The sequence below is a fragment of the Lutra lutra genome, chromosome 11 (genome assembly GCF_902655055.1).
Source record: "Lutra lutra chromosome 11, mLutLut1.2, whole genome shotgun sequence".
Taxonomy (NCBI): Eukaryota; Metazoa; Chordata; class Mammalia; order Carnivora; family Mustelidae; genus Lutra; species Lutra lutra.
In genome coordinates, this window is record NC_062288.1 from 36,565,693 (window position 1) to 36,588,163 (window position 22,471).

A 22,471-nucleotide genomic window follows, 5' to 3' on the forward strand; every position below is an offset into this window, starting at 1 on the left:
GAAGATATATATACACACACACACGCACACACACTACAAGTTTCAATTCATTTCAATTTCATTTCAGGGGACATTACAAAATATTGCTACAAAAGGTGGGTAATAGCCCCTATTTTACAAATGAGGAAACTAAGTCCAAGAGAGAAATACTTTAAAGACAATAACTTGCAGACCTAAAATTAACTAAGAATAGAGTACAAATAAAATCTAAGATAGGAATATCAGAGCTGAAAAGGACTATAGAGACTACAGAAACTAATTCTACTTCCTCACCGTATAGATAGTGAAAAAGATCATGCCAACATTTCTGTTCTACCTTATCACTATTCTACTCCCTCACTAGTAATAGTTCCAAACAAAAACAAGGGAATGCTGGGTTTCAATACAGTACACATCAAACAACATCTGTCATGTAATCAAAATACTAGTACAGGAAAAAGTAACTATTAGAAGAAAAATAAAATAGCTCAGAATAGAGATTTGTAAATATGGTTAATTACCATATTAGCTATTTAATCAACTTCTAGAAAATGCAAAAATCTTTCTGAAATGGAACTTCCATTTCTTTTTCACAGTGCACATACTAGAGAAGTGAGTAAATGGAATGTTCATGAAGTATTTCTTTTTTATTCATTTGTATTTATTAAAAACAAACATTTTAAAGTGAAGAAAGTGAATTTGATCTTATACTTACCTCCTCAATATGATCTGATTCTGATAAGGACTCAGATGATAAAGGTTTATCTTCAGAATATATCTTTCTCTTTTTGCTCTGTCCTTTAATGTCCTAAGAAAAATAAATACATGTACCTTGACTCAAAAAGATGTAAGGCTATGCCACGCAAGTTTTGTTTCTAATTAACAATTTTCCAATTATCATAAAAAAAAATTTGCATTTTAGAAATGTCTTATAGTTGGCTGCTCCCATGTTAGGGGCATAGATATTTAAAATTGTTAGATCTTGTTGGACAAACCCTTTGAGTATGATATAGTGTCCTTCCTCATCTCTTATTATAGCATTTTAGAAATGTCTTAAATTGATGATATTTACCAATTTTCAGTCTTTAATTCCAACAAAGTAATTTTTATTAAATAGCCTGAAAAGAGATAATTACATGTAAATTGAGATGTAATATCCTTATTTTCTTTTTTTAAAAAAATGTTTATTTATTTAAGTAATGCGTATACCCAATGTGGGGCCTGAACTCATGACCATGAGATCAAGAGTCGGATGCTCTTCCAACTGAGCCAGCCAAGTGCCCTCTTATTTTAATTAAACTCTAACATGTCTTAAGAGACCCTACAGATGGTGTAAGATTTGAGTCCCTTGTATTCTAACTGTTTTGTTTCTACCCAGTGTTGGATCAGACAGGCCTAGTGCTGCAAAAAAGAAAAACAATGGGTAATTATTTGTGATCTAAAAAGATCTCTACACAGTAATAATTCCTTTCATGCATTACGAGTGTTAAATTCACATTAAAATAATCTTCATCTCTAAGTATTTTTAATGATGAGAAAACATATAATTCTGGGGAAGAAGAGAGACTAGAGGAGTACTTAGGGACTTAAATATATATACTGAGGAATAAACATTTCGAAACACCTGAAGGAAGTATGGCAAAAGTTAAGGTTTTTATTTTATTTTATTTTTAAAGATTTTATTTATTTATTTGACAGAGAGAGATCACAAGTAGACGGAGAGGCAGGCAGAGAGAGAGAGAGAGGGAAGCAGGCTTCTTGCTGAGCAGAGAGCCCGATGTGGGACTCGATCCCAGGACCCTGAGATCATGACCTGAGCCGAAGGCAGCGGCTTAACCCACTGAGCCACCCAGGCGCCCCAAAGTTAAGGTTTTTAAAAAAGATTTATTACTTGAGAGAGAGAGAGAGAGAGAACAAATGGTGGGGAGGGGAAGAGGGAGAGAGAGAAAGGGGGCAGCAAACTCCCCATTGAGCGTGGAGCCAGAGGTGGGGCTTGATCCCAGATCTGAGATCATGACCTCAGCCGAAACAAAACCAAGAGTCAGACGCTCAACTGACTGGGCCCAGGCACCCCAATGTTAAGATTTATTAAAACTTCACAGTGGATGTGCTGGTTGTCATTTTGTTATTTTCCATATACTTCTTCTGTATGTCTGAATAGTTTATACAACAAGACAAAAAAATACCCCACACAATGAAAAAAAAATGCTCACTACCCAATTGTACAGAAAAAATATATCAACTTTATATACCAGGAAGCCAGTTTTGAAGATTAAACAAAAGATCACATAGAAAATAAATAGTGATCTGTATTACAGGTGATTTAATTTTATTTCTGCAAATATGTTTATAATTTTGTTATAAATGATAAATGCTCACTGTAAGCAAATTCACCTGAATCCTGTTACCAGAGATTAAACATCATGAAGATTTTTGGAAACATCTCGCTATGTGTACATTTATAACTTTATATAGATACTTGCTATTTGGAACCTGCTCTTGTCATCCAATCCTTCCATGCCAACTACATCATCATTTACGGCTGCCTCTGATATTCACTGAAAGCATATCCCACAATTTACTTAACCCATGTTTTTCTGGATGGCAGCTATACATAGGGGCTATTTGCTATTAAAAAAAGTTGATGTGGAGTGAAGGATACATGAATGCAAAAATCTTTACCTAATAATGTCTAAATCAAAGACCAAAGTAGCTTTTACCCAAATGATTTGCTTACTCTCCCAACCCCCACCCCTAATGGTTTATTTCACTCCTTTAGGAATCACACTTTACCAAGAAACCTCTGCTTCAGGATTTTATCAAGCATATAAATCTCAAGATTACTGGAATACAGTCCATATTTTCTTTTAGAACTGCCTAAACATGGATTTTACTTTTTCTGTGTATCAGTTTTCAAATTAATAAAGATTAGTTTTTAATTATGTATTTCTAGTAGTTTTTCCTAAATCTGTTCATTATATTTAAATTTTATTCATGATTTATTTTTTTTGTGATCTCTTTTTGTCATTAAGTATTAAAATTATGTGGTCAAAAGTGTTTTGAGTTTTGAGGCATGGGCCTTCCCTACCCCAATATTACAGTCACCCTCACCCCTGTTTTTCTCTAGTTATACTTTCATACATTTAAAACTGACTTATCTGTGACTTATTTAGCCTTAAGGAGGGTCCAGTTTTATACTTTCCAGCTGGCTAGTCATTTTGTCCTAAGAAAAGTCTTTTTTTTTAAGATTTTATTTATTTGACAGAGAGAGACAGCAAGAGAGGGAACATAAGCGGGGGAGTGGGAAAGGGAGAAGCCAGCTTCCCACTGAGCAGGGAGCTGGACACGGGGCTCAGTCTCAGGACCCCAGGATCGTAACCTGAGCTGAAGGCAGATGCCTAACGACTGAGCCACCCAGGCATCCCAAGAAAAGCCACTTTTATCATACATTAAACGCACAAATACTTACAAGTTTTTACTTGGGCTCTACACTGCTCAACTGCTTCCTCCCCGCCCCATTCCTTACCATACCACACTGTCTGATGCTTAAAAAATACTTAACGTCTAGTTAGGGTAAGTCATACCCAGGAACGTTTATTAAATCTTCACATGTTTTTCTGAATAGATTTGCATAATTTTCTTCAAATAAGTCCTGATCAGTTCTTCAAATTTTTCCTATATATTCTTTGTTACTGTTAGAAATGGGATATTTTCGGGTGCCTGGGTGGCTCAGTGGGTTAAGCCTCTGCCTTCGGCTCAGGTCATGATCCCAGTGGCCTGGGATGGAGTCCCGCATAGGGCTCTCTGCTCAGCAGGGAGCCTGCTTCCTCCTCTCTCTCTCTGCCTGCCTCTCTGTCTACTTGTGATCTCTCTCTGTCAAATAAATAAATAAAATCTTAAAAAAAAAAAAAGAAATGGGATATTTTCTTCCACTGTTAGTTATTACACTAAATTTTCACAATTTAAAAATGAGTTGAAAACAATGACTGATATATGACTTACAATTACACCCTCTTAAAAAAAGATTTATTTTAGAGGCAGAGAAAGCACACGAGCATGGGCTGGGGGAGGGGCAGTGGGAGAAGGAGAGAGAAAAATCCTCAAGCGGACTCCCTGCTGAGTGCAGAGCCCAGGGCAGGGCTCAATCCCAGGATCCTGAGATCATGACCTGAACCAGAGCCGAGAGTCAGATGCTTAGGACTGAGCCACCCTGGTCCCCTTAAAATTACACCCTTTTTGGTAACACTCTACATTAACTATACCGGAATTAAAATAAACTTTAAAAAAATATATTACCCAGGGAGAACAATTATACCCTTTTAAAATTGTAACAGACATTCTAAACAAGATTAAGAGAAGCCATGGGCCAAAAAAATGTTCATTATGTGTATAAAAGATGAGTAGTATCCAAAATATGAAACTCCTGGGTCGCCTAGTATCATAGTCGCTTAAGTGTCCCACTCTTGGTTTTGGCTCAGGTTGTGATCTTAGGGTCATGAGATCAAGCCCGGCTCTGGGTCCATGTTCAGCATGGAGTCTGCTTAAGATTCTCTCCCTCCCCTCCCCCAAGTCTACTATGTCCAAGTGACATATTATATGACTGCCTTGAAATGATATTGGGTGGGGGGGTACCCAGACCTGTCCCAAATCTCCATCTCTCTCTGTGGTCCACAGTGTCCTGGTCAAGACTACCCAGGAGAGAATCATTCTTCAACTTGCCCCCCATAAGGCAAGCCTCACCCCAGCTGCACACCCATTGCGCAGCACAGCTACGAGGGGATTAGCCTGGCCAGCTCTTGGCGCTGTGTGAAAGCTTCTACTGAAGCTCTTCCATGTAGAACCAAAACCACCTACTTGTTGGATGGTTCTTACTAAAAAAATCAGACCTAAGCTGTACAGTCTATAAAGGAATGTCAGTGTTCTAGTCTAAAAAAACGGTGAGGGAAGGGAAGCAATCAGCAAAATCTAGAATATAGGAAACTCTACTGTTCTCTTAAAAAATACATTTCAAGAGGAAAATTTTAAAAGGGGGGAAAAGTTCTAAATTAAAGGAGACTTATGAGATTTAATAATCAAATGCCATCTTAGAACTTGCCTGGATCATGACATAAACCATAAAAAATTTTTATGAAAAAGGAGGACATTTTGAAATGCTTTTATTGTATTTGAAATTATTGTGAAAATGTTAATATGCAATAGTACTGTTTAATTTTTAAACATGGTCTTACATTTTAAAGATAAATACCAAGTATTTGTGGGTAAAGTAAAGTTAAAATTAAAAAAAGAGGTGGGGGAAGAAGCAGTGTGAGGGTTTCATGGTGAGCTTTTTTAAATCTGTTGAATATGCAATGTTAATGTTACCTTTCATTTGTCTTACGGTTAGCAAAAAGCAACTGGCTTTCCAAAGTGATACTATTAATACTATTCTATGTAAAAAGCACAAAGGATAATTTGCCTCCTATACCGGATTCATAAATAGCAAGCAGGATTGTTTAATTCCAATAAATTCCCTTTGTTTTAAAATAAATAAGTGCATTTTTAAGTAATCTCTACACCCAACATGGGGCTCAAATCTACAACCTCAACCAAGATCAAGAGTCCCATGGTACAATGACTGAGACTGCAGGTGCCCCTGAAGTTCCTACTTTTGATTCACAACAATAAAACAAAACAAAATAAACAATGCATCCAGAATATGTAAATTCACAGAGCTGGAAAGCAGATTAGAAGTTACCAGGGGATGCAGGGGAAGGAAGAATGGGAATTAGTTAGAGTATGGGTTGTTTTTAAGGGGGTGATGAAGTTTTTAAACTAGAGAGCTGATCACTGCACAACACTGTATATACACAATGTTCCTTCCTCCATATTGTAATTTTAAAATGGTTAATAGCATATAATGTAAATTATACTTCAGTTTAAAAAAATATAAAAATACTGAGTAAAACATAGTGACTCTGGTCTATAGTTTTCTTTCATCAATAATTGCTTTCTTTAGGTTTTTAAGAACAGAAAAAGATTTTTCTCTACAATTTTGTTTATTTTATTTATTTGAGAGAGAGAGAGAAGAAGGGGGAATGGCAGAAGGAGAGGATATTGAGCCCCACTGAGCAGGGAGCCTGATGCAGAGCTCCATCCCAGGATCCCGGGGTCATAACCCAAGCCAAAGGCAGAGGCTTAACCAACTGAGCCACCCAGGTGCCCCAATTTTCTGATTTTTTAACCTTTGATAATGAATTCAATAAATAATTTCCTTACGTCAACACAAAATGCTATAAAAGCAAAAGAAATAAATTTCTTAAAATTAAAAGGAAGAACACATTACTGTTAATTTCTAGAAATAAATGAAGTATTTTATGATAAATTAAAATAAAATTATAATTACCTTTTCCTTCTCAGTTGCATCCTTTGACCTTTTTTTCTTTTTTAAACTATCCTAAACAAACAAACATATATATACGTATCAATTTGAAATGTAGGAGAGAGAGCGTAAGGACAAAAACAGCAAAAAGGTGATTTGCTCTAGGACTGAAAAAAGTTTATTTCAATACCAGAACTTTATTCTGAAAATAAGGGAAATGTATGTCACATATATATGTATGTCCTTGTAAGGCAATAAGGCTTCTTTTTTTTTTAAGATTTTGTTTATTTAACAGAGAGAGAGAGACACAAGTAGACAGAGAGGCAGGCAGAGAGAGAGGAGAAAGCAGGCTCCCGGCTGAGCAGAGCCCAATGCGGGGCTCATCCTAGGACCCTGAGGTCATGACCCGAGCCGAAGGCAGAGGCTTAACTCACTGAGCCACCCAGGCGCCCCAAGGCTTCTTTCTTTATCTGGCTGTATATCAAATCTATGTATACCAAAAATGATAGACATTGTCTGTAATAACCACAGGGTTTCTTTTAAAATAAGACTTAATGCCATTTGCTTATTTTTGCCTGTGGTGGTCATACGCACTGAGGTTCTCATTCACACTGTCCTCAGAAATCCCCCCCAAATTTTACCTAGTCCTTAAATCTGTTGAATATGCAATGTTAATGTTATCTTTCATTTGTCTTACGGTTAGCAAAAAGCAACTGGCTTTCCAAAGTGATACTATTAATACTATTCTATGTAATTTAATTTTGATTTTCCTACTCTCCCTATAAGGAGGAAAGGTGAGAATTTCTGCTTCTGATTCTTTCAGTTTTAGCCATTAACGTCCCTGAGCCTTCCTCATCCATAAAATCAATGAGGGTTATTGAGAGAATTAAGCTAACATGTCAAGTGCTCAGAACTGTGCCTAACACATACTAGGCATCTGACAAAGATTAACTATCCGTATTAGACTGACTCTTCTGTCTTAAAAGACAAAGAGAAAACCACATTTACTAACAACTTTCTAGATGCCAGGCATTTTGTCAGAAGAAATCATACTAGGACAAGTAGAGATCTGCCCCCAAACGAGTTGCTTTGTTCTCCTAGGGTTCTAGAACAGTGTTTGTAAAACTATGGTCCAAAGACAGGCCTGTATCAGAATCACAGGGGACAAATGTTAAAAATGTAGACTTCTGAACCTAAAGCAGACTTAACTAAATCAGACTCTCTCGACATGAGGCCTAGGAATCTACACTGCTATTGCAACCTGCATGTATTTCTTATTACCACACATGTTTCAGAGCCAATTATGTTTCACAGTTCTGGACATACAGAGCAGATTAGGTATAATAGAAAGGACACTGGACCAGATAGTGGAGTATGTTTTTTCCTCTGAACTCTCACCTCTATATGAAAATGGGAAAAATAATGTCTGCCATGTTTATTATAAAAGCTGTCATGGAAATGCTGAGACATGAAGGCATACGTGGAAGTATTTAGAAAACAGTAAAATCCCATATTTAAGATATTAAGTTTATTAATTGAGTGGCACAGTCCATCAAAGTACAAAAAATAGCATCTCATTTGTAAACTGACAGCAATTTAAGACAGGATGATCTAAAAGGGGAAAAAAAAATGTGTTTGTTATCCAAAATGTTCCTGATTTTACCTTACTGTCCGATTCAGTTTCTGACATGGAGCTTTCAGAAGATTTATGTGAACGGTTCTTCTTTTTCTTTTTCCTTTTTCCTTGTTTTTTGTCCTATATAAAACATTTTTAGAAACATTTGCTTTCTCTTTCAAAAATATAATCGATGCATTTTATTAATACCAAAACTTTATCAATGAACAAAGCTTAAATGAAAGAACCAGTTTGCAAGTGCATGTTTTACTTAATAATTTTTTAATCAAACTCTATGCCCATGCGGGGCCTGAGCTCACAAACCCAAGATCAAGAGTCATATGCTCTACTGACTGAGCCAGCCAGGTGCCCCATTCATAAGTAATGCTTAAAATGTAACTTATATTAACCTTCCTGCTTTATAAAAAAAGTCAAGTAATTTAAATCACATGTAACCTCTAGCATCTAGTCAAATAGCATTTTAAATTTTTAGACTCCATTTCTTTTACTGATGTTTTTAAAGAGAATAAGACAAATTTAGGAATATATATATATTTATATTTAAATATATACTTAAATATCTAGTTATTTATTCATATCAGTGCTCTCAGTTATGGATAATGAACCAAAACCTGGAAGCCAAAGTTTCTAACAGGTATTTCATAATGGATTTCCTCTTGTCATTAAAAAACAAAACAAAACCTAGAGATTATTATTTCATAAACCATTACAGGCAAGTCTTACCTCATCTTCAGAATCTGAAGAACTGCTGGAAGAATCAGAGCTTGATGAAGAAGAAGATGAATACTTGACCAAGCACAAAATAATTAAAGCTTGTGAGATGCAGGAATTATTTTTCTTATCACTAAGTCTCTCAAATACTTAACGAAATCAATCTAGTGGTCTGAGAGATCTACTCAGATGCCTTAAATATTAAAATGTCAAATATCACACTCCCCACACTCCCTCATATACACGAAAAAGGCTCAACAAAGTAATGTCAGATATGCCAATGGTAATCAATGTTCCCTCTTTCTCTCCCTGACAGCAACAGAGTTACCAGGATATAAGGAAGTAAGTGCTTTTCTTTATACTGCTAATAGAATAAAACCCACCCATAACTATTAAAGGACTTCAAGACTCCTTGACTCATTTACAGTTAACATACAGATCATAAAAATTATTCTTACTTTTCTTGTAGGCTCTTAATTGTAACATTTAGAAAAATGGAAAACTTTTGCTCACCCTACCAGATTTCTTCTTTTCTTTTTTCTTTCTCTAAAAGCAAACAAATAAAAGTACAAATCTAAATAAGTTGATGTGAGTTTTTAAAATTATCTATTGACAGTAGTACACAGATTATGAAAACCCAGATAGGACATTAAAAACAGCATTAAGCTCAAATGGCATTACCTGTCTTTTTTTGGATGAGCTCTCACTTCCACTTAGTAACTTCTCCCTGTGTTTTTCTAGTTCTTTCTTCCAGTTCTGCAAAAAGGTTATAAACACCATCAGAGGCTATCTATCCCCTTGTAATACACCTGATATAGACAGCCACTACTTCCTTTCCTCTGTCCTCTACTACCTCTCACCATCTTGGCCTCTAAGTACAGGGAAAAGTACAGGTGCCAGAACCCTGTCACCAAAAGACCCTTTACTAGCTCTTTTCTCCTTTACGAGCTCTTTTCTTTCTTTCTTTCCTTCCTTCTTTTGAGAGCATGAGTGGGGGTGGGGTGGAGAGTGGGAAGGAGAGGGAGAGAGAATCTTAAGCAGACTCTGCATGGAGTCTGAGGTGGGGCTCGATCTCACAACCCTGAGATCGTGACCTGAGCCAAAATCAACTCAGCCGCTTAAGCCACTGAGCCACGCAGGCACCAGCCACACTAGTTCTTTTCTTTAAAAAAAAAAAAAAAAAAAAAAGATTTTATTTATTTATTAGAGAGAGTGCTTGTGCATGCAAGCAGGGAGAGGGATAGAGGGGAAGGGAGAGGGATAAGCAGACTCCCAGCTGAGCCTGAAGCCTGACATGGGGCTCAATCCCTAGACCCTGAGATCATGACCTGAGCTGAAATCAAGAGTTGGCCACCTAACTGACTGAGCCACCCAGGCACCTGGCCCCACTAGCCCTTTTCAAAGAGGGTATTAAAGAGTGGGAGTTCTACACTGTATATTGAGAGGAGTAGTCAGTATTATCAGTGAGGCTGAGAACTTTTTCTTTTTAACGAAGATGGTTAGATTCTATTTCCAGACAGTAAAAGCTGAATTTATCTATTCATCCATCCATATATATTTTTAAAAAATTTTAAGTAATCTCTCTACCCAACATGGGGGCTCAAAATCACAATCCTGAGTTCAAGAGTTGCTCACTCTACTGAATGAGCTAGCTAGGCAACCCTGAATTAATCTACATTGTAGCTGAAATACTACACACATGTTTGTAATCAAAACAGGCAAATATCATGGAAATCTCAGGGTAATATGAGCACACGGGGGCATGGGAAGCTAAAGAGAAGTCAATTTTAGAAAACCCAAGATGACATAAATTACTGTAATATGGTTTTCCTCTTTTTATTTTAAAGAAATCATACATTTAGGGTGCCTATTTTTTCAAACAAGTACTATTTACAAACCTCATTCATTTTTTCTTCAAATTCAGCCAATGCTTTGGAGCCTTTCTTTTTCTTTTCTAATTGTTCTTTCACTTCTTCCCTTAAAAAATAGGAAATAAGTAAGTTTTCAAGCAATTCCTATTAGAGGTGGATGCTTACAAACAGAACAAAAATTTCATAAATAAAAATTTCTTAATATCCTAATAAACCTCCATTTCAGTGTTGATATGTTTAAAATTATTTTGCTCACATCCTCCTTAATCAAGTATTATGAATACACTCTGTCAGATACCACTGATCATTCCTTTTCTAAGTATGGATTGTAAGAGCTAATACACCAAACATCTGAGCACTTACATACAAGTGGCACTGTTTTTAATACATGCTACTTTAATCCTAATAATCCTGTGAGAAAACACAGTATTATTACTCCTATTTTACAGAAAAAGAAGGGAAGCTTGAGGACGGTATAAATTCTGCTTCGATTCCCAAAGCTAGTAGTTTCAGTGTTAGGGTGAGCTAAAGTCTATTTAAACTACTATTTTTATACTAAACATTAATTTTATAATGCACCTCACATACTGGACAGAAGAGTTGATACAGCATGCCTGACAGCTTATTCCTAGAAAGGCCCATTTACGAGTTTAGCCCTGGCTGGCATCTGGGAATTTGGATTCTGGAAAGGTCCTTACCATTTCCTCATAAGAGTAGCTCACTGTACGAATACTACTGTTGAGGGTGATCACCTGCATTTCTTCTGGGAGTCTGGAATTTTGACACCTGATAGGCAGAGGCTGACCAGTCCCCAATAAAAGCCCTGGGCACACGGAGTCTCTCACAAACTCCCCTTGTTGGCAACATCTCATATGTGTTAAGACAACTCATTGCTGAGGTTCTAAATGCATCCTATGTGATTCCACAAGAGAAGAAGCCGTACAAGTCTGAGCCTAGTCTCCCCGAGACTTCACCCCATGCTCCTTTTCCCTTTGTCGACTGTGGCTGGTACACTCTGTAATAAATCTTATCCAAAAGTACATCTATCTGGGAGTCCTTCTACCTCTTTAGAGGTAGAGAAGAGAACAGTATGAAAGGTTATCTGGTAGCTATATAGGATGGTGGGTTCTCAAATACTTGCTTTACAGTTATGCATGATGCATGTGTTTCATACACTGACAAGAAAGCACCTATGAATATCACTTCAAAAATTATGTTTGTGACAGCTGATCTGCAAGCAGTAAGAGTTGTAACAGTAACCTTTAAAAAATTTACGAAAACCTTATAAATGTCTAAATTGTTTTACAAATACCAGGTAGGCCTTGGTCGATTCAGATAATCTTGGATCGTTGGCCCCGAAGACTGGATTGGACCCCTTGATCTGGCCATTGCTATTGGGTTCATATAGGCCTTGAGGAAAGAATAAAAATTAACTCAATTAAAAAAATAAAAATGCAAATGCTCATTTACTCACCAAGCATGCTTTATTATAAATGCATACTATATCTAACTAAGCATGAAAAATCTGACTAAGCAAATTTTTGTTATAAAAAATAAATTTAATAGTCTACTAAGTCTTACAAGTTTGGGAGATGAGTAATATCGCTATTTCACAGAAAAAAAATGTTTTTCACCAGAGATTTAATGAAAATAATAGTGATACCTCTTTCTTACTGTAAGATTACTTTATAATGTCTTCTCCTAAAGCCCGATAACCCTGTAAGACTATAACACTATGCTCACTGGCAAAGGAAGAAACTTAGTTGTGAAGAAGTTAAAGATGTAACTTTTTTTTTTTAAGATTTTATTTATTTATTTGACAGACAGAGATCACAAGTAGGCAGAGAGGCAGGCAGAGAGGAGGAAGTAGACTCCCTGCTAAGTAGAGAGCCCAATGCGGGGCTCGATCCCAGGACCCTGGGATCATGACCTGAGCCGAAGGCACAGGCTTTAACCCACTGAGCCACCCAGGTGCCCCTAAAGATGTAACTTTCAATTTATTGCTTAATCTACTGTATCTTTTATCTCAGAAAGTACTATGCCATGCTGATGGCAATTTGACTTGCCAACTGTTGACACCAAAAAATTAAATTATGCACAGACAACAAAAGAAAAAAAAAAACAGATAAAGAGGACTTTATAAAAATTAAAACATTTGTATATCAAAGAACACTACCAAAAGAGTGAAAAGACAATCCACAGAATGGAAGAAAATATTTGCAACTCATACATTTAATAAGGAATTAGTATCCAGAATGCATAAAGAAATCCTACAACTCAACAGCAAAAAACCCAAATGATCCCAGTAAATGTGCAAAGGACCTGAATAAACATTTCTCCGAAGAAGATATTCAAATGTCCAAGAGCACATGAAGAGATGTTCAACTCACCAGTCACTGGGGAAATGCAAATCAAACTACAATGAGATGTCACCTTGCACCCATCAGGATGACTATTATCAAAACCAGAAAATAACACATGGTGTCAAAAAGAGGGAGAAACTGCAATCTTTACACATTGCTGGTGAGAATATAAAAGGGTGCAGCTCTCATGGAAAAGTTGGTTTCCTCAAAAAGTTCAATAGAGAATGACCAGACGATCCAACGATTCCAACTCTAAATGGAACTGAACAATAACTGAAAGCAGGGACTCAAACAGATACTTGTACACTCCTGTTCACAGCAGCATTATACATGACAGCCGAAAGTGAGAACAATCCAAATATCCATCTACTGATAAGTGGATAAACAAAATGTGGCACATACACAAAATGGAGTATTACTCAGCCTCAGAAAGAAATGACATTTGTGAGCCTGGGTGGCTCAGTCAGTTAAGCATGTGACTGTTGATTTCAGCTCAGGTCCTGATCTCAGGGTCATGAGACTGAGCTCTGCATCTGGCTTTGTACTGGACCTGGAGCCTGTTTAAGATTCTTTCTTTCCCTCCGTCCCCCACTTAAAACAAAAAGAAAAGAAAAAAGAAATGAAATTCTTAATAGGCTACAACATGAATGAACCTTGCTAACATGCTAAGAGAAACATTCTAGACATAAAATGACAAATCTTATATGGTCCAACTTATATGAGGTACCTAGAATATGCAAATTCATAGAGACAGAAAGAAAAAAGGGATTTCCAGGGGCTGCGGGGGATAGGTGATTGGGAGTTACTATTTAATGGGTACAGAGCTTGTTTGGGATGATGAAAAGTTCTGGAAATGGACAGTGGCAACAGTTGCATAACAGTGTGAATGAACTTAATGCCACGGACTTAAACATTTAAAAATGGCCAAGACAGTGAACTTTGTTATGTTTTTTTCTACACAATAAAGAACACCCCAAATCAAACTATGCTATGTATATTGCACTTATCATAGCACAAAAACACATTTTTAGATGCTTTTTTCAAAAACATATCCAGACAAAATAAAGCAGGCTTCTTTGTTAATGACAGTATCTAGCAAAGAGATGTTGTTTTATTAAAATTATTTTAATGCCTGTGTGGCTCAGTTCACATTCACGTTCCCAGGGTCCTGGGATTGAGCCCTGCACAGGGCTCCCTGCTCCTAAGGAAGCCTACTGTCCCCCTCCCACTCCCCTTGCTTGTGTTCCTCTCTTGCTGTGTTTTTCTGTCAAAAAAATAAAATCTTTAAAAAAAATAAAGATTTATTAGAGAGAGTGCACGAGAGAGAGAGAAGGGGCAGAGGAAGAAGCAGACTCCGTGCTGAGCAGTAGCCCAATGTGGGACTTGGTCCCAGGACCGTGGGATCATGACCTGAGCTGAAAGCAGATGCTTTTTTTTTTTTTTTTAAGATTCTATTTATTTATTTGTCAGAGATCACAAGTAGGCAAAGAGGCAGGCAGAGATAGAGGGGGAAGCAGGCTCCCCGCTGAGCAGAGAGCCTGATACGTGGCTTGATCCCAGGACCCTGAGATCACGAGCCGAAGACAGAGGCCTAACCCACTGAACCACCCAGAGGCCCCTGAAAGCAGATGCTTAACCAACTGAGCCACCCAGCCACCTCTGGTTTTAGAAATTTAACCCAGTCCAGTAAGCATTTACAAAAACTCTTTTATTTATTTACTTATTTTAAAGATTTCATTTATTTATTTGAGAAAGAGAGCGTGAGCTGGGGAGGAGCATAGGTAGAGGGACAAGCAGACTCTGCGCTGAGCACGAAGCTCCACACAGGGCTGGATCCCACAATGCCAAGATCATGACCTCAGCTGAAATCAAAAGTTGGATGCTTAACTCACTGAGCCACCCAGGTGCCCCAAAACTCTTCCAGTTTTAAAAAAAATTTATTTTTTTCTTCCACTTTTTTTTTTTTTAAGATTTTATTTATTTATTTGACAGAGAGAAATCACAAGTAGGCAGAGAGGCAGGCAGAGAGAGAGGAGGAAGCAGGCTCCCTGCTCAGCAGAAAGCCCGATGTGGGGCTTGAACCCAGGACCTGGGATCATGACCTGAGCCAAAGGCAGCGGCTTAACCCACTGAGCCACCCAGGCGCCCCTTTCTTCCACTTTTTAAATAAAAAGAATTGTGGTCGAAAATCACTACTACCAAAGTTGATTTTAAGGCCTTAAACCCATTACTTAATGTTCACAAGGAAGTGAAAGGATGTTAATGTATTTGTTGCATTTTATTTAGCAAAACCTGTGAAAATAACCAATATTTGCCAAATAACAAATATGGGTTATATATTTCCAGATTTCTCTGGCAGAACAAACAATATAAAACCATTATAAATAACACATACTGACCATAAGTAACTCTTAATCTCACAAAACAAACTGAGGGTTGATGGGGGGAGGGGGTTGGGAGAGGGGGTGGGGTTATGGATATCGGGGAGGGTATGTGCTATGGTGAGTGTTGTGAAGTGTGTAAACCGGGCGATTCGCAGACCTGTACCCCTGGGGATAAAAATATATGTTTATAAAGCTGTAAAAAAAAAAAAAAAAAAAAGAAAGAAAGGATGAATCCCCAAGTTTTGTAGCAACATGGACGGGACTGGAAGAGATTATGCTGAGTGAAATAAGTCAAGCAGAGAGAGTCAATTATCATATGGTTTCACTTATTTGTGGAGCATAACAAATAGCATGGAGGACAAGGGGAGATGGAGAGGAGAAGGGAGTTGAGGGAAATTGGAAGGGGAGGTGAACCATGAGAGACTATGGACTCTGAAAAACGATCTGAGAATTTTGAAGGGGTGGGGGGTGGGAGGTTGGGGGCACCAGGTGGTGGGTATTGTAGAGGGCACGGATTGCATGGAGCACTGGGTGGTGCAAAAATAATGAATACTGTTATGCTGAAAAAAATAAAAAAATTAAAAAAAAAATAAATAACACATACTGAAAACTACTTCCATTCAACTGGAGACTGCCTAACTAATTACTCGGGATGAAAAATCCATTAACATAATTTTCTTACAGGCAGGAACTAATGCTAGAGCTCTTAATGTCAGGGATGTTTACAGGATCAGGGCTAGATGTGAGTATTAAATTCAACTCTCTTTACAGAGAGGCATATAGTGACATGTTTTACATCAACTGTTATGTTCTCAAATATTTCATTCAACTGCCTCTGCTAAGAATTTCACTCAGTTCATGTGGAAATATGACAACCAATGGAGGCTGCAATAGAAGAGTTGCTAGCCCTACTAATGACCCTGACAATCCTAACAACCAGAAGCAGGTACAATGTGCAAAGCCAAGCTCATCATTTTTACAATGGGAGATTATCTATCTGTCCATCTAACATCTTCTCATTTCTTTGGCACCATGACATAATTTTAGTAGCAGTTAAGAATAAATTATCTTAAGCTTAAAATTGTAAAAACTGTTCATTTCCAAAGAATGCAAACAGATACAAGGATGTTCAAAACTAAATTACTAAAATAGGGAAAATGGAAAGTACACAAAGAGCTATCAAACTGAGATGCATTATAAAGTATACCCTCAAAATCAATACTATGCAGCCACTAAAAAGAGTAGATCTACAGTTACTGATATGGAAAGATGTCCAAGATTTCTCAAATGAAAAGCAAAAGCAAGTTACCAAAAACCAAGATACCATCTTAATAAACAGCTATAAAATTTTTTTTAAAATCCAGATGTACCAAAATGTACAGGGCAAGGTTCACTTTCATCATTTCATACACTGGAGAGATTAAAAACAACAACAACCCACTACCTTTATAAAAGAAAAACAAAATGGAAAAAAAAAAACTACATACAAAAATCATTATAATATTAAAGGTAAACAGAATGAAAAAAATTTAACCACAATGCTGCCAATTCAGAGGGCTGAACTGTCTTCAAGTAAAAGTTGAGTACAGTGGCAACTTTTCACTCTAATTAAAAAAAAATTGTGGGGGATCTAGCTGGCTTAGTCAATAGAGCATGTTACTTTTTTTTTTTTTAAGATTTTATTTATTTATTTATTTGACAGGCAGAGATCACAAGTAGGCAGAGAGGCAGGCAGAGAGAGAGAGGAGGAAGCAGGCTCCCCGCTGAGCAGAGAGCCCGATGCGGGGCTCGATCCCAGGACCGTGGGATCATGACCTGAGCAGAAGGCAGAGGCTTTAACCCACTGAGCCACCCAGGCGCCCCGAGCATGCTACTCTTGATCTGACTCTTGATCTTGGGGTCATGAGTTTAAGCCTAATTTTGGGCACAGAGCCTACTTAAAAAAAAAAAAATCATAACACATTTACCACATTTGACAGTCTTCAAATATTCTAGCATGTATCTTAAAATTACATCAATTAACATTTCTATGTGCCTTATGTCTATTGTGAAACTGCTTCCCCAAAGTACATACCAGTCTGTCTTAGGGTTTACTTTTCAGGGGAAAATTAAATAGTAAAGTAATATATTCACATGCTAAGGCTATTAATTACAGACGACTTATGGTACTATCACATGAGCTATCTGTCTATGCAATAAGGTTTAACTTTCAAGCTTTTGACCATAAACACTACCCTTAGCCTGCATAAGTACATCCCACATATCTCAATTATTTATTTCAATTGTAACAGCGGTATTTATTAAGTGCATCTTCCGTGTTAGGCTCCTTTGCAAAAACACTTGATGGTCTATGCTCGTAAACAATAAGCAACAATGCTTTTTTTTTTTTTTTTTAAGATTTTTTATTTATTTATTTGACAGAGATCACAAGTAGGCAGAGAGGCAGGCAGAGAGTGGGAAGCAGTATCCCTGCTGAGCAGAGAGCCCTATGCAGGGCTGATCCTAGGACCCTGGGATCATGATGTGAGCCAAAGGCAGAGGCTTTAACACACCGAGCCACCCAGGGCACCTGCAACAAGGCTTCTTTTTACTATGCACAACAGAAAGGTTTTTAAGACAGAAGAATTAATTTTCTTACAAAGAGAAAGTCTTTTCACATACTGTGTATCAGTATGAAAAACAATATTCTTAACACTAAGGGGGTGAATGGTTAGGCATCAGTTAAAATATAGAAAGTATGCAATTTCTTAAACTGTCTCACTATGACTTAATCACTTTAAATACTGTGATCTTATAAATCAAACACTTGTATTCATATGTAATTAGAAATGTCTGTGGCTCCAAACTGCTGCATGAGTTTGGGTAACAGAAAACAATCTCTTTGTGAAACTCCGGATATTGGGGCACCCAGCAGGCTCAGTCGGTGGAGCACACAACTCCTGATCTCAGGGGCTGCCAGATCGAGCCCCACGTGGGTGTAGAGAGTACTTAAAAATAAAATCTTTTTTTTTTCCTTAAAGATTTTATTTATTTATTTGACAGAGATCACAAGTAGGCAGAGAGGTAGGTGGAAGGTCGGGGGAGGGGGGTGGAGCACGCTCCCTGTTGAGTAGAAAGCCTGATGCAGGGCTTGATCCCAGGACCCGGAGATCATGACCTCAACTGAAGGCAGAGGCCCAAACCACCTAGCCACCTAGGCACCCCTTAAAAATAAAATTTTTTTTTTTAAACATTATTTATTTATTTGAGAGAAGAGAGAGACAGTGAGAGAGAGCATGAGCAAGGAGAAGGTCAGAGGGAGAAGCAGACTCCCCGTGGAGCTGGGAGCCTGATGTGGGACTCGATCCCAGGACTCCAGGATCATGACCTGAGCTGAAGGCAGTCGCTTAACCAACTGAGCCACCCAGGCGCCCTAAAAATAAAATCTTAAAAAAGAAACTCAGGATGGCAAATTGGACTCAAGGGAATACGTAAGTGGGCAGGTACTAAAAAGGACGCAAAAACAAAATGTGCAGACCTTCATTTGTTACTTTGATTACCTATTTTTATCTAGAGGATATATCTGTTTCAGAGGGCAAAAAGTAACAAGAACATGAGGGAAACTTCTGAAAACAATGGGGACAACCAACCAGTGGCCATCATGAATTTATGAACACTTTACAAATCTTGAGAACTAAAATGTTCAGTTAAAAAAAAAGCTGCTCAAGAATGTACAACACCTAGAGCGAACCCTGATGTCAAGCATGGACTACAGGTGAAAATAATGTGTCAAGACAGGTTCATCAATTTTAACAATGTACCACTCTGCAACAGCTTTCAAAGTAGGTGAGGCTGTGCATGACTGGTCCTGGAATATATGGGAGCTCTCAGTACTCAATGCTCAATTTCCCTATGAATCCAAAACTGCTCTAAAAAGTAAAGTCTACTTTAAAGAAAAAAAAAAAAAAAAGATTTTAAGTAATCTCTACACGCAAGGTGAGGCTTGAACTTAAAACCCTGAGCTCAAGAGTAGCATGTTCTGCCAACTAAGCCGGCCAGGCGCCCCAAAGCAGTCTTTTTTGAAAACAAAACAAAACCTTTGATGTAGACTTCATGAGTTTTTTAAATTTATTTTTATTTTTTTTAAAGATTTTATTTATTTATTTGACAGAGAGAGAGAGAGATCACAAGTAGGCAGAGAGGCAGGCAGAGAGAGAGGGGGAAGTAGGCTCCCTGAGAAGAGAGCCCGATGTGGGGCTCAATCCCAGGACCCCGAGATCATGACCTGAGCTGAAGGCAGAGACTTAATCCACTGAGCCACCCTGGCACCCCTATGAGTTTTTTTAGAAAGCAATTCTATCATCTTTAGGACTATGATTTTACTATCAATGTAAGAAGAAAAAATACCATTGTTTTCAGAGGCAAACAATCCTTTTATTTAAAACCAAGAGTTACGATGTACTAAACTTAGTATCAGATGACCCAAGTTTTGGTCTGAGTTTATACAGTTCCATCTCCTCCTCCATGCGACAAGGAGACTAAACTAGACAACCTGTCTTCTAACTCTTGATTTCATGTTTTCATTCCCACAGCCTTTCAAGTGCAAATAAAAAATCTTACGAGAACACTCTGTGCCATGACAGCATACCAAGTAATAAGCAGAGCCCAGAGTTGTTATCAAAATGTTCTAGTAAATGAAGCTAATTTGAAAAGTTTCAAATGCTTCAAAGGGATATGTAAACCAACACTTTTCCCCAGTAAAAGAAAAACAAAACATCCTCGGTCTTTGTATGAAATGGTATCCAAGGTCTGATGATTTCTAAACATTCAAACTCTCAGTCATTAAAGAATCAAAACACTCTCAATGCCTCAAACCTAAAGATGCTCCAGCAGAACACCATTTCAACTCTATGAAAATCAGGATATCAGAACAAGGTCTGACCTACGGTCATTCCTTAACCTTGTAAGGCTCACCACTGTGGTTCCTAGACATCTTTGATTATGAAGGCTATATAAAATTAAAACACACCTTTTGAACATAAGAAATGCCCTCATTTCATAAAAGTAAAGCTCTTTTAGCAGCTCCCCCCGCCTGAAAAGGCAATAATCACTGAATACAAAAGTTCATTAAATTTAGTATATTAACTTTAATAACTGCATACATGTATGTAATGCATTTATTTATGTTTTGCTGCTCAGTGGCTAAAACTCTGTCACAGATAAATTCCAGGAACCGTAAGGCTGCAACCTATTATGTTTACCATCCATCCAGTCTGATTTATAATCTGTGGACTTTCCAGACCAAACTAGCAGCCATGAAGAACGCCTTCTTCCCCCTCTTGTCAAAAGCACCTTCTCTTTTGAATGCCTTCAGAACCACGAATCTCCATCATCAAGTATTTCTTACTCTTTCTGCTATTACTTATTCCTGTGTCTCCTTTATCTCATTTACTACAACAACTTTCATGCCAAGCATTCCCTGGCCATCTGCCTTCTGCGGTTTTAACTATTTTGCAAAGTTGTGGAGAACACTGATACCCCTTTAGAGATGAAGACACTGAAGCTCGGAAAAGAAAAGCAACTCGTCTTGGTCACTCAACTCCCGAGGGTCCAAAACTGACACGCCAGTCCACGCCTGATTCCAAAGACAACTGACTGCACCCTTCACTCTTACACAGGGCCTACTAGGTGCCAGGTCGTGCTAAGTGCTGAGGACACGAAGCCAAATGCTTCCATGCTGGTTCTCAAACGGGAGGCTGCCTGCCGCTAGAACTGGGCGCGCAGCAGGCCCACGGAAAGGAGCCGCGCCCGAGGCCTCCACGCCTCCATCCCACCTGCGTGCGCCCCGCAGGGGCCCGGAGCCAGGGTGGGCGATCCCCACGAGAGGGCGAGTCCCGGAGCCTCCAGGGGCCTCAGACTCCGGACGTACACCCAAGAGGAGACGAATTCCTTGAGCCGTTGTGGCTCCAAAAACTGGGCACCGCCAGCCCGAGTGCGGGAGGAGGGAAGGGAGCCAGGAAGCACCGACCCAAGGTGCGGCGGGGTTGAGAAAAAAGGGTGACTCGAGAGAGAAGTGAGGAGAGTGGGGGGCCCAAAGGCGCCAACTGCGTGCGCGGCGCACGCGCGTCTGGGGCCGGCGGGGATGGGGGGAGCTGGGTCGCCCGGCTCGAGGTCCAAGCGCCGCCGCTGACCCTCAGGCCCCGTCGGGAAAAGCAAGGGGCTCCGCTCTTCTGCCGCCGGCTCCCGCGCCGCCCCACTGTTTTTCCCACCGAGTACTCACCACCCGATTGTCCCGCTTTCCCATGGTGCAGGACTGAGCCCACAAACGCCGAGGGAGAAGAGGCCAGAGAGCGGCCAAAAAGGGCCCGCCGGAGGTCCCTCTGCCGACTCCCTACCCTGCCCAGAGAGAGGCGCCTCGCGGCGCTAGCGGCCGCACCCGGCCACAGCGCCACCTACCGCTGCGGAGGAGATGCGGGCGCCTGCGATCACCCGCTGTTCCCAGGCTTCTCCAGGCGGATTTCAGTCCTTCTGGCGGATCCCAGCCCAGGGCAGGCGGGTACTGCTCTTCTCGTACTGCGGGCTCAACAAGGCGACACACTCCCGTTCGGCATTGTACCGTTTTACACTCTTCCATTTCTGATGCGCCGAAATCCTCATTCTAGGGGATACGAAGATGATTCCAGTGCTTACTATGGACTTAACATAGCGCAAGTGCTGGCGGTAAAGAGACCACCAGCACAGACTGGGTCCCTCAACAGAGTCCATCAAGCGGTGGGGGAGAAGACAGTACTGTCACAGATGTCGCTAGAGAAATGGGACTTTATGTTGAATTATTGAACATAACATGCATAAACATGCATTTATTTCACACTAATTGTTGAATTTCTATTTTGTGCAATTCACTGAGGAGGTGACTGGGAAGCTGGATACGATGCAGGACACAAAGACGATGAAGACATCAGCCCTTCCTTCAAAGGGCGTGTCTACAACCTAGTAGGGGAGCTATACAGACAGAGGGCCAATTTTAGTACATGATTTTTCATAATAATGGAAGTACAGTACTAAACTTCAAGGGAGGTGATCTGGGCTCCAAAGAGGGAGTCATTATATTTATTATTTATAGACAGGGCTAATGTTGGGCCACGTGGGCCCATCTAAGCATGATGTTATTAGAAAGTAATTGAAAATCA

At 39.0% G+C, this 22,471-nt stretch overlaps 1 protein-coding gene across 2 annotated transcripts in view; it reads right to left on the reverse strand.

Moving 5' to 3' along the window:
- Window positions 1-21,768, reverse strand: part of FAM133B (family with sequence similarity 133 member B) — a 28,113-nt gene extending 6,345 nt beyond the window's left edge. Inside the window, exons 1-9 of one of the 2 annotated variants that reach the window (XM_047695270.1) lie at window positions 21,562-21,768; window positions 11,868-11,965; window positions 10,583-10,661; window positions 9,366-9,440; window positions 9,198-9,230; window positions 8,697-8,759; window positions 8,001-8,093; window positions 6,362-6,412; window positions 695-787 (exon numbers count right to left, since the gene is read on the reverse strand). In XM_047695270.1, the coding sequence (XP_047551226.1) occupies window positions 695-787; window positions 6,362-6,412; window positions 8,001-8,093; window positions 8,697-8,759; window positions 9,198-9,230; window positions 9,366-9,440; window positions 10,583-10,661; window positions 11,868-11,965; window positions 21,562-21,585 (609 nt within the window). In that variant the 5' untranslated portion in view covers window positions 21,586-21,768. The remainder of the gene's footprint in view (window positions 1-694; window positions 788-6,361; window positions 6,413-8,000; window positions 8,094-8,696; window positions 8,760-9,197; window positions 9,231-9,365; window positions 9,441-10,582; window positions 10,662-11,867; window positions 11,966-21,561) is intronic. The other variant, XM_047695271.1, reaches the window with a different exon arrangement.
- Between the last annotated feature and the right edge of the window lie 703 nt (window positions 21,769-22,471).